The 17,888-nt window shown below is 50.4% G+C and overlaps 1 protein-coding gene across 5 annotated transcripts in view; it reads right to left on the reverse strand.

The window, feature by feature from the left end:
- MYRIP (myosin VIIA and Rab interacting protein) overlaps positions 1-17,888 on the reverse strand; it is a 105,502-nt gene that overhangs the window by 82,706 nt on the left and 4,908 nt on the right. For all 5 annotated transcript variants that reach the window (XM_076071810.1, XM_032958191.2, XM_032958198.2 and 2 more), the window contains exon 2: positions 11,360-11,935. In XM_076071810.1, the coding sequence (XP_075927925.1) occupies positions 11,360-11,469 (110 nt within the window). In that variant the 5' untranslated portion in view covers positions 11,470-11,935. The remainder of the gene's footprint in view (positions 1-11,359; positions 11,936-17,888) is intronic.

Genomic DNA, 17,888 nt, shown 5'->3' on the forward strand with positions numbered 1-17,888 from the left:
AGAGATTATAAACGAAACTATTCAAACGAAACTACGTTTTATTTTACCATGTTAAGGTTCACTGAGCTATGTAGCTCTTTTGTAGAAGCGACCTTGCGACAAATTATGAAGTGGCTCATCATGTGGAAATTTATAGCAGCCAAATGCTCTAAACGCACGTGGATTCTAAATGTGAAGGGAAAAACCGGAGGACCCGGAGAAAAATCCACGCGACCACGGGATGAACACGCAAACTCCAAATGTACAGGGGTCAGGGCTGGGATTGAACCCACGACCTCCTCCATACCAGCCAGGCGAGATAGTGAACATCTCGCCACCGCGGGACCTATAGACGATAGTCTGACACGACCCTCGAATTATTCTGGAGGCACCTGTCCAGCAAACAAACAACATTGGGCGAACGTTGGCATGTGGTTGGAACCGTTGGCCGAACGTTGCCCCCCAACATTGGCCCAACACCCCACATTTACCGGGCGCTTCCACTACACGGCTATGTCCATATTGAGCATGGTATTACATTGCGAACAGTGCCGGTATATTACATTGATCTTCACGATGTGTGGCTCAATCAGTTCACTCTATGGCACAGCAATTTCTCAAAAGATGCCGCAGTAAGCACTTCCTTCGCAAAAAAAACACATCGTTAGGCATTTTCTTTATATGCCTGTCCCGTTGCGGCAATCTGATAAAGTGATTAATATACCAACTGCACAGCGGCCTTGATTGCTTTCTGTGCAGACTCTGATATACAAAGACAAAGATCCCCCATACAGATTTTTAGAGACCATTGGAGCAAGTGTCATTGGCGAGCACCTATTAATGCCAGCGCGGCACACGGCAGGGTGCGTTGACACCTCTGTGCCCGGCCGGCATTGTCCACACACAGCACCAGGTACTCATTTGAGGCTGAGTCGACCTAGGGGAGGTCCAGGACCGGTGCGGATATTCCTCATCGATGTTTGGCTATGGAGCGGAAATCGTACTCAAGTCGCCGGCTTCGCAGCGCGATACGCTAACCGCTGCACCAAAGACAAAGATCCCCCGTATAGCCTGTAACTGACTGTTGGGGCAAGTGCTGTTAGCGAGTAGCACCTATGAAGGCTGGCATGACACATGAGGGAGTGGGTGGCCAGCACCACGCCAGACCGCCGTTGCCTCCCGAGTGGTAATGTTTGCACACCGCACCAGTTACTCGTTTGAGGCCGAGTCTACCTAGGAGAGGCCCGGGAACTGTGCGGACATTCGTCACCGATGCCGGCTGCGGAGCGGGAATCCTACTCGGGTCGCTGGGTTCGCAGCACGGCACGCTAACCGCTGCTCCCCCCCCCCCCGCTCCACATACAATACTATAGAGACATCCATTGCATGGCCTTGCTTGTGTGCCCATCGTATCAGACGCATGAAGCCGCATTTTAATCAATCGACGGCCACAGCGCTTCGTGGCAGATAATCTGTTGTCGCCCTCGCTCACTCTCTCGCTCTCTCCCCCATCCCCCGTGCAATTCCGTCTTCGGCTCACTGCAAGTGCAGAACAAATGCAATGCACCCTCGCGTTGGTTTTCTTCTAATGCTTCTGTATGTCATGTTGGTGAATCGGTTGTCTTAATTTGATATTGTTGTTATTTGTTGTTGTTATGAGGCTCGTTTACACCGTGTGCTTCCGAACGACACACGTGATGAGTAGTTAAATACATCTTTATTACGACTGTACCGTTGTTGACGCAGGAAAGCCGAGAGACTTAATGTCAGGAGGGTTTTTGCCAAGTTCACGCAGTGATGGACTATGTCTGGTACCGCGTGTAATCCCAGATTGGCAGAGGATATTTCAACATTTGGGGCATTCGGCCAAAAAACTGTTACATTTTAAGTTTATTTTCATTTTTCATTACGGCACTATGGAAAACCATGCCGAACAGAGAGAGAAAACCTGACACCCCACACAGAAACCCAGGTTAAGCGTTCAACGTTGGGCCAACGTTTGCATGCGGTTGCAGCCACTCGACAAACGTTGCAGGGTTTACTGGGAAGGTGCCCGTGACGGGAATCAAACCCAGGCCCTTTCTTGCTGCAAGGCACAAAGTGTTATTCACTTGCCGCCGCGGCTACTACCAAACCCTAGTCTAAAAGATATATTTTAAATACTCGAATGTGTAACTCTGAGATCCATTAACCTTCAACAGTGCGACTCCAACTCGAACGATGATGATGATGAAGCTTGGAAAGCGAAATAGAGATTGGAAAAAAAAGTACAAACACACACCTCGTCAAAGACCCAATAATCATGTTTGTTTAAGTACGGTGTGAAAGAAGTTCTACATTCATACAGAAAATCACTGGCTTTGATCGTCCACCATGAAGCTTCTGGGCCACAACCCTAAACCGCATCGACTGCGCGAACCATGCCAGCAGATGCGGACACTTGATGATTATGATGATGCACAAATGTTAAATTACAAACTCTCCTGGCAGCGTGCGGAGACTTTGCTCACCACCCAGGACAGAACCATGGACGGTAAAACGTCGACTCAGTGCCCCGTTCACAAACACGGAGGAGGAAGAGGAGGAGGCGTCATCACAGCAGCGATTCACCACTCCACTACTCCCTGACTCCCCCATCGTCTGGCTCATCAACCACCTCGATGTGACATCACAGCTGTTGTTCTACAGCAACATTAGCAGCCATACGAAGGAAAGATCTAGACTCACACTGAGACCCATAGACTTGCATAGAGACCCACAGACTCACACGCAGATCTACAGATTTACACTGAGACCCAAGCCTCGCATAGAAACCCATGAATAACAAACACTGCAGCTGAACAAATATTGGGCTAAGCAAGTCTACCTCTGCATACAGGCAAGGATATCCATGTGGCATATTAAAATATCACACCCTCCTCTGCACTGCGTCGCAATGGGTACGTGTGAATGGAGTTTCTGCGCAGACTCTCAGACTATAATAAGCTTTCACTTTCCACTTGCAAGTGATTTCTACCTGCATAATAACAGCATTCACCACTGTACAGGGGTGGGGGGGGGGGGGGCTTATATATTTAATATCTTAACCGGGGTTGCGTGCAGGGGGTGCATTTAAAACCTTATAATATAATTCAATCGAATTTAAATTAAACATTCACCGACTGTTTAACAGCTGGATAGCCCCTACTAATGCTTCTTGCCCAATTAAATGTGGCACAGAATCACGGAAACTAATGTAGTTGGTGCGTGCAGGGCTGGAAATGGAAATAAATTACTCGGGGAACTCATAAATGATTCCTCCCACCCCCCACTAGATGTGGACCGTACACTAAGATCTGAGGAGGAGGGGGAGGAGCAGCTTCGTTCTGTGTAGGTGTCTCTGTGCGTGTCTGTGTGTCTCTGTGCGTGTCTGTGTGTCTCGGTGTGTGCCTGTGGGTCTCTGTGCGTGTCTGTGGGTCTCTGTGCGTATCTGTGGGTCTCTGTGCGTGTCTGTGGGTCTCTGTGGGTCAATAGCCCGCGATCACAAATCCCTATTTAACTCCTTCAAAAAAGTAACCTGCAGCGCCACACTTCTTACCATCATTAGGGGAAAAAAACGGTGATCTAATCTCCAACCCCCAGGAACAGGTTTGCGGATTTGCTGAGTATTTCTGTGAGGTCCTGGGGGAATCCCTCAGCCTCGAAAACATCATGGAACAAAGTGAGGATGACCCTGCTGAGGCTGCGGTGCCTCAAATATTGGAGGAGGAAGTCACCCCCTGTTAGTGGCTGGCTGAGGTGCCATCCGTTGAGGAAGTACTGAAGGTGATCCAGAGTCTGAGACCAGGAAAGGCACCAGGCAGAGATGATCTCCCAAGCGAAATGCTGAGGGAGGGTGGCGTTTGTGCGCAGACTGCCCTACATGACATCATAACAACAGTTTGGGCCACTGGACGGGTTCAGCAGGATTGGAAGGATGCCCTGTTGCTTCATCTCTCTAAGAAGGGGGACCGCACAGACTGTAACAACTACAGGGGCATCTCACTACTCAGTGTGCCGGGAAAGGTACTGGCAAGGATTATTCAACATCGCCTTGCTAGGCACGATGAGGAGAGCATTGCGAAGCCCCAAATGCGGTTTCAGGAAAGGGCGGTCCTGCACAGATGCCATATTTTATGTCTGTTTGCTACAGCAGAGGTGTAGGGAATTCCAACAAGACCTACATGTCTGCTTTATTGACCATCAGTAGGCCTCGGCTTTGGGTTGTTCTTCGTGCTTTCGGAGTCCCTGACCCTCTGCTTACGATCATTAAGGACCTTCAGGATGGTGAGCGGGCCCGGGTAAAACTACGGGGCCGGGAGTTGGAATAATTCCCTGTTCACCTTGGGGTGCGACAGGGATGTCCTCTGGCTCCCACATTATTTAACATATTTGTCGACCACGTAGTCCGTGAAGCCTTTGATGGCTGTAGCAGAGGAATTTGCATCTGGTACAGATACAATGAGAGGCTGATCGATGCCCGGGTGTGGTCAAGGCATGGCTCCCTATTGGTCAACCACGTTATGTATGCTGACGACCTGGTAATTGCCGTTCACGCAGAGGAGGAGTTGGAGGCACTGCTGCTGAATCTGGAGCGTGCCACTAAGAGGTGGGGCCTTACCATCAGCCCCACCAAAACTAAGCACCTGCCTGGGTATTTTGTACCATCAGGCAACCCACCTACACAACTCCAAATCGGTGATGGGGCAGTTGTGGAGAGAGTAGAGAGTTTCCCATACCTGGGCAGTGTGCTCATGACCGGCTCCGGTTTGACAGCAGAGGTCTCACTCAGAATCAGTCGAGCGGCATTATCTTTTCATCGGTTGCGTAATGCTGTGTGGAAGCTACCTCGGCCACGGTCATTCCATCCCTTCTCTACGCTTGCGAAATGTGGACCCCCCCCTAATGGAACATCTTCGCAGGTTGGATACATTTAGGCTGGCCTGCCTAAGATCCATCCTGGGTTTAACCAGGCTGGATTGTGTGAGGAGCTCACACATCCTAGAAATATCTGGGCAAAGTCCCATCGGTGAGCTCCTCCGGCAGGCAAGGCTGCGTTGGCTGGGTCATGTAGCCCGCATGCCCCATTCACCGCATGCCTAAACAGCTTTTGTTCGGCTGGATAGAGGGGGCTAAACAGGCGCGGCACAGGCTAGAAAAGAGATGGATTGACGTGGTACAGGAGGATGTGGAGCTGAGTGGACTTGCCGATGACTGGTACCAGCGGTGTCAAGATCGGTCTCTGTGGAGGAGGCTCGTGAAGTACGCTGCTGGGGAGTTGGAGGCAGTTGCCCTCCAACAACAACGGAGGGCGGAGTAGCGATGCTCACAACAACGGGCGGAGCACCGGGTGGCTAAAGCACAGCAAGTTGGCACAGTAGGGGTCACAGGTGGTGCATCAGCCAGTCATCTCAGTCAGTCGACCCGTGGCACCTAGGTCTGCCCCGTGACCTCCTGCCAGTGGGTGTTCAACACTTCACGTGGCCTCAAGGTGCACATAGCCTGGCACAAGCGTCGTGGTGACGTCACCACCACTTAGTGGCAAATGGCGGTTGTTGTTGTTGTGTCTGTGGGTCTCTGTTCGTGTCTGTGGGTCTGTCTTTGTTCATGGGTCTCTGCGCATGGCTGTGGGTCTCTGTGCGTGTCTCTGGTTCTCTCTGTGCGTGTCTGTGGCGCTCTGTGCGTGTCTGTGGGTTTCTGCGCGTGTCTGTGGGTAATCTTCAATGGAATTACAGCAATACTTTATTCGTAAAATGTTAGGGTAATCCTATGTTATTCTATTGATGATGCATTTATTTACATCTCTCCCTTCCATTAAATGAGGAGCCGTGTTGAGCTGAGCCACTGGGGAAAACCTGGCGCAGTTCATTCAAACGTGCAGGTGGTGTGCATTGTGTCCAAAGAGGTACAAACACTCTGCTCGCCACTGTGGCAAGATATTCTTAGTTCTTTCGGTAAAGTCACGTTGAAGGGAAACAACAAAATAATAAAATATATATTTGTTGTTTCCCTTCAACGTGACTTTACCGAAAGAACTAAGATTATACTGTGGCAAGATGTTAACTACCTCGCCGGGTATACAGAAGGTCGTGAGTTCGATCCTGAAGCCTGTTTATTTAGAGTTTGCTCGTCTCTCTCCCCTTGGTTGCGTGGATTTTTCTGCGGGTCCTCCCGATTTTTCCCTCCACATTTAGAATCAACATCACGCGTTTAGAGAGTATTTGGCTGCAATACATTTCCCATGCGATAAGCCGCTTCGTTGAGCTATCATTTGTGGCCAGGTCGCTTCTGAAAAAAAAAAACCGTACAGCTCAGTGGGGGCCTTACCTGGTAAAATAAATCAATCGTTACCACAATTATGGTTCTTGGAGTGCAGCGACGCGTGCAGCTTACTGAAATTCAACTGTGTGCAGCTCTTGCTTACTTTTTATATTTTTCCTCTTGTTTTTTTTTTACATCTGCAGTGATGTTTGTGAAACGTGAGCGAGATTTACAACCCCCGCGTCTCTCTTATGCGCTTGCTTCAACAACAACAACAACACTCCGAGCGAACAACTCAATTTAAAGTCTACGGAGGGGGGGAGGGGGGATGGTGTAGATTTAAAAGAATAATAAAAACACGGATGAATTTCCAATTTATCATCCGTCTTGCCACTTTAAAGTCCATTCTCCGTGTCAGCCGAGTCGGGAGATTTGTCGCCTTCCGGCTCGCTTCATTAAAAGGCAGCGATAAAAAAAAATTGGGGGTTACAAAACAAATCGTCAACGACGTTTCGTATTTATTTCAACACCCGACTCCACTATCCGCGCACTAGCGTGGAACGTTGTCATCCCCCGGCCCCCCGCCGTTAATCCTGAATACGTTGCATTAAATCTCACGCTAAGTGGCCACTTTGCATTTCATAAACACGCCGCCGATTCACGGAAGCCACGCACAGCCCCCCCCCACACCCCTCTGCCCGCCCCCACCCCTCTGCCCGCCCCCACCCCTCTGCCCGCCCCCACCCCTCTGCCCGCCCCCACCCCTCTGCCCGCCCCCACCCCTCTGCCCGCCCCCACCCCTCTGCCCCCCCCCCACCCCACTCTGACGCCTGTATATTTGGAGTTTGCATGGTCTCTCCGTGGGCGCAGTTAACACGAATCTTTAAGCAGTGGTCAATTTAAAAGTGGAGTCGTCCGTGGCGGAAGCGGGGTTGGATTTGGCCGTGGTTACTGTAAAGCATCAACGGCAGCAGACCCACCTAGGCTTGCTCGGGGGACGAGACTCACAAAGGCTTCCGACGAGTACAGCAGAGCTCCCCTTCCCCGCCGGTCCAATCAATGTCTATTCAAACGTGCGCCCGCGCAAAAAGGGTGGAAGGAGGGGAGTGGGGGAAACGTGTAAAACGATCAGCTGTCTCGCTGGAACATTGTGCGTCACGGGATGGGGAAGAAGAAAACGCCCGATGCTGAACGTCCTACGTACGTCACGCGGTTCCTCAGAAGACGGACTGAATTACCAAACAGCCGACGCCGCCGAGGGCCCTCTCTGGTCCTACCGCATGCATCCGTGAAGGGCGGTGTGCGTGTTCAATTTCATGCAGAGGAGTCCACCTGACCCCTCAAGGGCATCGGGGGAGAGCGCGGGAGGGAGGGGGTCAAATCTGGAGTAGGGACAACAAACTGCCTTCGAGTGCAATGCATTTAAATGAGCTGTAAATGCAACCGGCTGACAAATGCGGATGTGGGTCCAGCAAGGACTCCCATGAATTAAAAGATAGTTGCAAGATGACGTAGAGATATGAGCGCGTGTGTGTGCGCACGTGGAAATTTTGCGGGGAGCCGTGGCGCAGCGGGTTAGCACGGCGCGTTACCAACCCGTGACCCCGAGTTCAGTTCCCGCTCATTCGGCCAACGTCGGCGATGGGTATTTTAACCGGTGCTGGGCCTCCCCTAGGTCGATCCAGCCTTAAATTAGCACGTGGCGTGATGTGTAGATATCGTCACTAGGGGAGACAAATGTGAAGTGCTGGCCACCTCACACCGCGTGTGCCGTACTGGCCTTCGTAGTGTGCTCGCAAGCAACACTTGTCCCAACAGTTTATTCGACGATTCTCACCATTGCAAGAGTTGGGGGGGGGGGGGGCTTTGGTCCCCTGAGTAATTGTCAATTTAAGGCAATTGTAGCTCACGTTGAAGTTAATTTTGTTTAATCAAGTGACACCAGGATCAATCTCATTTTTGTAAGAGTAACCTGGGGCATTCGTGTGCGATTGAGTAATTCACGGGTACTTTTCGAATTTGGGAAGAAGAAAAATCGGGACCGTGACACCGGCAACACGCAGTGGCCTACCTATCCCAAACAACGTCGGTGGGGGGGGGATCTTTAACATCCACTGTGAAGTGCCCATATCACGACGGTTAATACACATGCTGCAGTAATAACCAGGGGGCGGCCGCTGGATTCGAACCGCAAACAAAGCAGGGAAAGAGCAACCGCCGCCGGTGCCATTTCACTGCTGTCGGTCACCGGAGGTCATCTCTCTTGTCCACGATGGGTTCCAGCATCCCCGTAGAACAAACACTGCTAACTTCCCCACAATGTGGTACACGGCTTCTTATAGATTGTAAAGGAGATGAATGATGGCGTTGATGATGTCGATGATGACGGGCTTAATTCACCCCTTACCGGCAGGCATTTTGGGACCTACAGCCCTATGAAAAGAACCGGATCAATTCTGAGCCAGCAACCTTAAACCCCAAGCCAGATTCACGCGAGAGTAAATGCGATTGCACACGAGACTCGATGGCTAACCACGGTGGCTGCGATGGTGCACGAATGGCTGAGCTCAAAATCTGAGGTGAACGTGCCTCTGTGTTGTTGACTTGAATCACTCGGCCAATACTGCGGTCAGCTCAACTCCGAACTTTTCTATTTTCGGCTCGTCTGAGTGAGTGCGTCTGCGCTTCCATGTGTGTGTGTGCGTGTGCAAACGTGTGTTTGGGTACGTGTGGGCGTTCGTGCGTGTGTATGTGTGGTGACACGGGCACGGTTAGGTGAGCGGAGCGGTGGTGGAAGCGGTTAGCGCTACGCTGCACTACGAACCCGGTGCCGCGAGTTGGATTCCCGCTCACGGCCAATACCAGTGACGATTATCTGAACAGGTCCTGGGCCTCCCCTAGGTCGACTCAGCTTAAAATGAGTGCCTAGCACGGTGTGTAAACATCGCCACTAGGGAGACAAAGGCGGCCGGGTGTGGTGCTGGCCATGCACCCCCTCGTGTGCCGTGCCGGCCTACATAAGTGTTCGCTAAAGGCACTTGCCCCAACAGTCTGTTAAAGCCACACGGGAGATGTTTTGTCTTTGTTTAGTGCGCGCGTGTTGTTGCTCCGTGTAGTTCAGCGTGTGCGGTTCGGTGTGTATCTGTAGGGACGGCGGGGTTAGGTGTGTATGTGTGTGTGTGTGGGGGGGGGTGGGGGTTGAGGTGTATCCATTTGCCCACATGTCCCAGTGTGGTTGTGTGTTTGGGGCTTGTGAGGGTGTGGTTTGGTTGGGGTAGTGATAGGGGTAGGAGTAGTGATAGGGGCAATGATATGGGTAGGGTTAGTAATAGAGGTCGGAGTAGTGATAGAGGTTGGGGAAGTAATAGGAATTTGCGTATTGATAGGGATAGTGATAGGGGTCGTAATAGGCGTTGGGGTAGTGATAGGGGTAGTGGTAGTGATAGGGTCTGGAGTAGTGAGAGTGGTTGGGGTAGTGATATCGGTAGTGATAGGCGTTGGGGTAGTGCTAAGGGTTGGAGTAGGCCTGGTAGCTAGGGGGCGGGGGGTGGTATCAGAATGATGGGCAAGAGATAGGGGTTGTTTTAAGGAAGGAACGGAAGCAGGCTCGTGAAAATTGTTCATTTCATGTGCGGTGGGAGTTGGTTCCAGTGGAGGGAAGCAAGAAGGGAAAAGGAGCGAGACTGGGCGCAGCAGGGCGAGGGATGCACGGCGAAGGGCGGTATGTGCACGTGGCAATTGAGGTCATGTAAAAAAAAAATAAAAAAAACGCAACATCCGTCTCGCAGAAGGCAAAGGTGGCATCCGGAGGACCACTCGGGGCGATCGGCCAACGATCCACGTCGCGGACTTCCGACCGCGTCGCTTTCCCATCAATTGGGCCGATGCGACTTCGCACGACCTCGGCGTGTGCCCAGCAGCTTGTGACACACGGTCAGCGCTGCGACATCGGCCGGCGCCACGCTTGACCGCAGGGCGATAGTCGGGACGTGCTTGCGAATACTGCGGTGGGGCCCGAGTGAAGCGGGGTTGAGCGAGTGCTGTGTCATTACGTGTAAATGGATTTATTTTTAGCCGGTCACAACCGTGTCGTATATTTTTTTTGTGGTTGTCTCAAATCGAAATGGAATTGCTTTTCCCGTGTGGCGTGTCTGTGTCTGTGTGTGTGTATGGGGAGCGGTAGTGTAGCGGTTAGCGCGCTGCGCTATGAACCCTGGCAACCCGGGTTCGATTCCCGCTCACGGCCAACACCAGTGACGATTAACTGAACCGGTCCTGGGCCTCAAATGAGTACCTGGTGCGGTGTGTAAACATCGTCACTAGGGAGACAAAGGCGGTCGGGCGTGGTGTTGGCCACCCACCCCGTCGTGTGCCGTGCTGGCCTTCATAGGTGCTCGCTAACAGCACTTGCCCCTACAGTCTGTTGAGGCTATACAGGGGATCTTTGTCTGTCTTTTGTGTGTGCGCGCAATTCACTGTTTTGACAACCTGTCCTATAATTAAGTGTTTTTTATATTCTTGTTTTAATTGCCAAACTCCCACGATTTTTAATTTAAATTAATTTATTAAAATCACATAGATTATTCAAAGCATATACCTCATCATTGAGACCTGCATTCGGAATTGTACATCATATATGTATAGATGATGATGACAGTGGTATAGTGATGATGAAGCTAATTATAGGGATATCACAGTGGTAATGATGATTGTGGTGGTGATGACGATGGTGGCAATAATCACGGCTCTAACAACGGTGGTGGCCATGAACATGACAGATGATCATGATAATGATGAATGGTGATTGTCATTAATGACAGATGATGGTGATAATCGCGATGAATGACGATCTTGATTAATGATGATAATGCGGATAATGATGATTATGAAAAATGATGATTACAATGATTACGATGATGATAATTATCACAATGAGCAATGACCACCATAGTGAATGATTAACGATGACCGATCGTATGGAGAGACGATGACCGTGATGATGCATTCCGATGACGGATAACGACCGTGACGAATGTGGGTGATCATGACAGCAGCCACCCCCCCCCCGTCCGACCCTCACCACCTGGGGTCGTGTACTCACTTGAGCCGCTCGGTCTCGCGCTGGCGGACTCTCCCGTCCCTCTCCACGACGCGCAGGACGAGTCGCGCCTCGTCCTCCGTCAGCCCCGACAGGTCCAGCTTCCTCCCCATGCCGCTCCGCTCCTCCGTGCTCCACCCCAACACCAACCTGTCTTCCTATCGCCCCTTCTAGCTCTCCCCACGCCCCCACCCCCCTTCCAGTCCCGTTTGAAAAATGTCTATTGAGCAATTTGCTTGATGCGGTCCTCTTGCCTCTGGCCGTGGCGGTTTGTCAGCCTCCTATTGTCGCTGCTTATGGCTGCTATTCAAAGCTCGCTGTCCTTCTATCTCACTCGTACTCTCTTCAGATTGCTGCCTTGCCTTGCTGCCTATCTATTCTCTCTTTTTTTATTTTCCCCATTGGTTATATATATATTTATTTATTTTATACAATAGATGCCTTTCCTTTCGAAAATCTAAATCGTAATGCTAGACACGATTGTTTTAATCAATTCGTTCAACATGTGCATCTCGTATTTCATACGCGCCACACCTGCAATGTTTTTTCACCGTTCCATCGATTTCCAAGGAAGGGTCCCTAAAATGACAGAAAGCCAAGTAGTTACGGCAGTAAGCGATAGTAAACACTGGTTATCACGACACGCCAAAAACTCCTGAAGCCGTATACAACACACAGCACTGCCGCCCGACGTACCGACATCTTAAACGCGTTTCCCCATGAGCACGCAACAGCAGCCACCTCCATTAACGGCCCTGATCTGAGCGGCGACGATTCCACATTCCCATGGTGGGGGCCAAGTACCACCACCAAGCATCAACTCTGTCGGGACAGCAGTGTCGGGCGAGTTGAGCCTCAACCTGGGATTTAAAGTCGCAAACGTCAGATTGCGAACCGTAGGGTGTGGCCGCATGCCGGCCGAAAACATCGATTATTGATTAACAATGCAAGCTCGTGCCCGATTAATGCGTTGTTAAATAGGGCAACGGTTAACGGCAATTAGCACGAGCCGGCCGAGGCTGGGGTCTGGGCCACTACCCCCCCCCACCATCCCCCCGCCCGCGCTACAATAATACTATTTAAGCGCTATATTATTAGTTTCTACCGACCCTATAGTAGTAAGTGCAAACATTGGGGTGGGGGGGTAGAGAAGAGGACATGACACTTTTATGAATTGACCTCAGCGCTGTGTATTTTTTTTGCATTTTGAACGCCAAGGAGAAATCCCCCCCCACCCTCCACCGATGACGCGTGTGCGTTGTTAGGGGCACCCCCCCGAGCAGCTTTAGCCTCGCGATGAAATAATTAAATAATTAGAAATAGCACTACATTGTTAATTTAACTACTTTAAAGTTGACAGATGGAGAAATGGAATAGCCCTGGCTCACCAAGGGGCTTATGGCGTGGTACCAGGCTACTTTTTTTAAACGTTAACTCCACGGTTTGCGAGTCAAATCCTTCGTAAGTGCGCGTCCACAGAAGGACAAACGGATGGACGGACAGACAAAAAAAATCCTTTTATAGGTAAGACTAGCGGGACGTACCCGGTGTTGCCCGGGCGAAAAAGACACACACACACACATCGACTAAGACACACACACAGACATCGACCCACACACAAACACATCGACTTACACACACATATGGACACACACTGACATCCACTTTAGATACACACACATGGATTTACACACACAAATCGACGTACACACATACAGCAACTCACACACATACGTAGACTCTCACACACACACACATCGACCCAAGCAGACATTTGGACTTACACACATACATATTGACTAAGACACACACAGATGGACTTACACAAGCACATGGACCCACGCACACACATCGACTCACACACACACATACATAGACTCACACACACATTGGCCTACACACACATACAGACTCACACACACAGACATGGACTTTAGATACACACACGTGGAGTTACACACACATATCGACTCACACACACACACACATATGGACTCACACACATACATATGGACTCACACACATACATATGGACTCACACACACACATATGGACTCACACACACACACATATGGACTCACACACACAGACATCTGGCGTTGCCCGGGCAAAAAATACAGACACACATCGACTTACACACAAACATGGATCTAATCACACACACATATGAACTCAATCACAACAACAACCGCCACTTGCCACTAAGTGGCAGTGACGTCACCACGACGCTCGGGTCAGGCTATGTGCACCTTGAGGCCACGTGAAGTGTCGAACGCCCACTGGCAGGTCACGGGGCAGACCCAGGTGCCTCAGGTCGACTGAGATGACTGGCTGATGTACCACCTGTGCCCCCTACTGTGCCAACTTGCTGTGCTTTAGCCACCCGGCGCCCTGATCGTTGTTGTGAGTGTCGCTCCTCCACCCTCCATTGTTGCTGGAGGGCAACTGCCTCCAACTGCTCAGTAGCATCCTTCACGAGCCTCCTCCACAGGGGTCGATCTTGACACCGCTGGTACCAGTCATCGGCAAGTCCACTCAGCTCCACATCCTCCTGTACCACATCGCTCCTCCACCCTCCGTTGTTGCTGGAGGGCGACTGCCTCCAACTGCCCAGTAGCATCCTTCATGAGCCTCCTCCACAGAGGTCGATCTAGACACCGCTGGTACCAGTCATCGGCAAGTCCACTCAGCTCCACATCCTCCTGTACCACATCACTCCATCTCTTCTCTAGTCCGTGCCGTGCCTGTTTAGCCCCCTCGATCCGGCTGAACAAAAGATGTTTGGGCATACGGTGATTGGGCATGCGGGCTACATGGCCCAGCCAACGCAGCCTTGCCTGCCGGAGGAGCTCACCAATGAGATTTTGTCCAGATCTTTCGAGGATTTGTGAGCTCCTCACACAATCCAGCCTGGTTAAACCCAGGATTAATCGTAGGCAGGCCAGCCTAAATGTTTCTAACCGGTGAAGATGTTCCATTAGGGGAGTTGTGGGGGTGGAGTGCCCGATGGTACAAAATACCCAGGCAGGTGCTTCGTTTTGGTGGGGCTGATGGTAAGGCCCCACCTCTTAGTGGCACACTCCAATTTCAGCAGCAGCACCTCCAACTTCTCCTCTGAGTGAGCCGCAATAACCAGGTCGTCAGCATATATAATGTGGTTGACCAATAGGGAGCCATCCCTTGACCGCACCTGGGCATCAATTAGCCTCCCATTGTATCTGTACCAGATGGAAATTCCTCCAGTACAGCTACTGAAGGCTTCAGGAACTACGTGGTCGAAATAAATGTTAAATAATATTGGAGCCAGAGGGCATTCCTGTCGCACCCCGAGGTGTACAGGGAATGGCTCCGACTCCCGGCCACGTAGTTTTACCCGCCTGCTCACCATCATGAAGGTCCTTAATGAGCGTGAGCAGAGGGTCAGGGATTCTGAAAGCACGAAGAACAACCCAGAGCCCAGGCCTACTGATGGTATCATAGGCCTTGACCAGGTCAATAAAGCAGAGATGTAGGTCTTGTTGGAATTCCCTACACCTCTCCTGTAGCAGACTGACAGAAAATATGGCATCTGTGCAGGACTGCCCTTTCCTGAAACCGCATTGGGGCTCCGCAAGTCTCTCCTCTGCGTGCCTTGCAAGGCGATGTTGAATAATCCTTGCCAGGACCTTTCCCGGCACACTGAGTAGTGGGATGCCCCTGTGGTTGTTACAGTCTGTGCGGTCCCTCTTCTTAAAGAGGGGGGCAACCAGGGCATCCTTCCAATCCTGCAGAACCCGTCCAGTGGCCCAGACTGTTGTTATGATGTCATGTAGGGCAGTCTACGCACAAACGCCAACCTCCCTCAGCATTTCGCTTGGGAGATCATCATCTCTGCCTGGTGCCTTTCCTGGTCTCAGACTCTGGAATCACCTTCAGTACTTCCTCAACGGATGCCACCTCAGCCAGCCACTAAAAGAGGGTGAATTCCTCATCCAATATTTGAGGCACCGCAGCCTCAGCAGGGTCATCCCCACTTTGTCCCATGATGTTTTCCATACTGAGGGATTCCCCCTCTCCGTCAGGACCTCACAAAAATACTCAGCAAATCTGCAAACCTGTTCCTGGGGGTCGGAGATTGGATTACCGTTCTTTCCCTTAATGATGGTAATAGGTGTGGCGCTGCAGGTTACTTTTTTGATGGAGTTAAATAGGGATTTGTGATTGTGGGCCATTGAGGCAAACTCCATCTCCTCAAACAACCAGCAACCACCAACCATCCTTGCAGCGCCTCACGGCTCTCCGAACCTCCGAGCAAAGGCTGCGGTAAGCCTCCTCATTCTCTGACGTGGGATGCTGTAGACGATTAGAGTGGGCCTGTCACTTTTTCTCAACCATCCTGAACACATCCTCTGTCAGCCAGGGTCTCTGGGAGGTTTGGACTGCGTACCCAAAGCAGTCATTGCAGCTGCATGAGTCACAGTCCTAAACCTCGCCCATTTACCCTCGACATCAGGAGTAGAGGACAATGCCAACCCCAGCCGCAAGCGATGATTAAATTCTCACTTGCAACTTCTATCAGCTAGCTGAGACCAGACCACCTTAGGTTGGAATGGGGACATGGGTGTACACCCACCACCAAATACGTTGGACTTTCTTAGCTACAGCCCATTAGATTTCGTCTATCATTTTGTTACATTTGTGGGAACATCACCCATTTTTATTTTGCTGTACCGCACCTTTACTTTCCACCAAAGCGGGGAGCACGCAGGGAGGTTCAATGCCCCAAATATTGTTGACCTTGCTTTCTTATGGTGGGTGAGGAACATTGTGAGAGACATTGTTCTTCCATACCAAGAAAACACCATCACACGATTGCCTGACACTAACAGAACATACAATGCCCTACAATGACACATTTTCCTGTCGCAAGGTCAAGATGGGTACCACGTCAACATTCCTCCATTTACAAATCTGCAGGACAAACACATCCTCACACAACTGTCTCCTCTAAAAAAAACTTCTATTCCTTCGTGATCATGGACAGAGGAGGAAACCACATATTATGGTGCGCCAACCTCTTTCACTAGTATGTTGTCAATGAGTATGCCAACATTGAGAGTGAGCGCCTTCTTTGCATTCAACTGAATCAAAACTGCCTGCGTGTGAACAGTATGCTCATCTCTGGGACACCATCAATGCCGAAGGAGATGCAAATGCTTACAATGTCGGCAGATTAGTTATTGTGCCTTCATCCTTCACGGCTCCACCAAGATACATGCATGCATGAGAAGACTCAGGATGCCATGGCGTACATCAGCCAATATAGCACGCCCCATCTCTTCATGCCCTTCACTTGGAATCCCAAATGAAAGGAGATCCAGGTTTACCTTTATCCAAACCAAAAGCCACCAGACAGACATGACATCTTAGCGAGGGTCTTAAAACTCAGTTCATGACCTCATGATGCTTCTTACGACCAACGAAGGCGGCGTCTTTGGATAGACAAGCAGTAACTTGCACACCATTGGGTGGCAAAAACGTCGTCTTCCTCATGCTCACATTTCGCTATGGATGAGTGAAACTATTATTGCAAGTCACATTGACACATTTACCAGTGCTGAGCTACCTCACCCCCATCAAGACCCTGCCCTTTTACGATGTGGTCTGTAACGAAATGATCCATGGCCTATGCGGCCAGTTCTATCCAAATGCGCCATGTATGCAAGATGACAGGTGTACCAAGAGGTATCCACGGAACTACTTGAAAGATACTCAGTCAGCCCATGATGGCTATCCTCTATATGGTCACAGAAATACTGAGCATGGTGAATTTCAAAAAACGCTCAGACCTGCCACTAACTCGGAAATTAAGGTTGACAACCGGTGGATCGTTCTCTACTGCCCTCTTCTGTGCAATATCTTCCAGGCCCACTTTAATGTTAAATTCTGCTATTCTAAAAAAAGACATCAAATGTGGGAATACATCAACTAAGGCTCTGACATGGCTGTCTTTGCCTTACAAAACAGAGGGGCAAAGTGTGCATGAGCTAAAACTTTTTTTCCAAGGAAGATACGTCAGCAACAATGAGGCTATTTGCAGAATTCTTGGCTTCCCCATCCATGACCTTTCCCCCACAGTCGTCCATTTGGCACTTCACCTCCAAAATGGTCAACGCATCTATGTCACCAAAGGAAATGCCCAACAACAGGCCCTGGCTCCACAAGATACCACCCTTATGGCGTTCTTTGTTTTGTGCCCAACTGACCCATTTGCTCCCAACCTGCTCTACCATTAAGTTCCCTCCTACTATACATGGACTGCTCAAAAAGAGGTAAGCGACGTGCTGCTGACGGTGAATCTGATGCCTTAGGACGAGTCTACACGGTTCATCCCAACAATCAGTAATGCTGCTTTCTCCCAATGCTTCTCCATGTTGCCAAAGGGCACACATCTTTCCAAGACCTCTAAACAGTGGAAGCAGTTGACTGTCAAACATACAGGGATGCTTGTAATCTTCGTGCAATTCTTGTGCATGATCACCATCTTCATGAA

Source organism: Petromyzon marinus, chromosome 2 (assembly GCF_048934315.1).
Source record: "Petromyzon marinus isolate PM22_M1 ecotype Great Lakes invasive population chromosome 2, UKy_Petmar_22M1.pri1.0, whole genome shotgun sequence".
Lineage (NCBI taxonomy): Eukaryota > Metazoa > Chordata > Hyperoartia > Petromyzontiformes > Petromyzontidae > Petromyzon > Petromyzon marinus.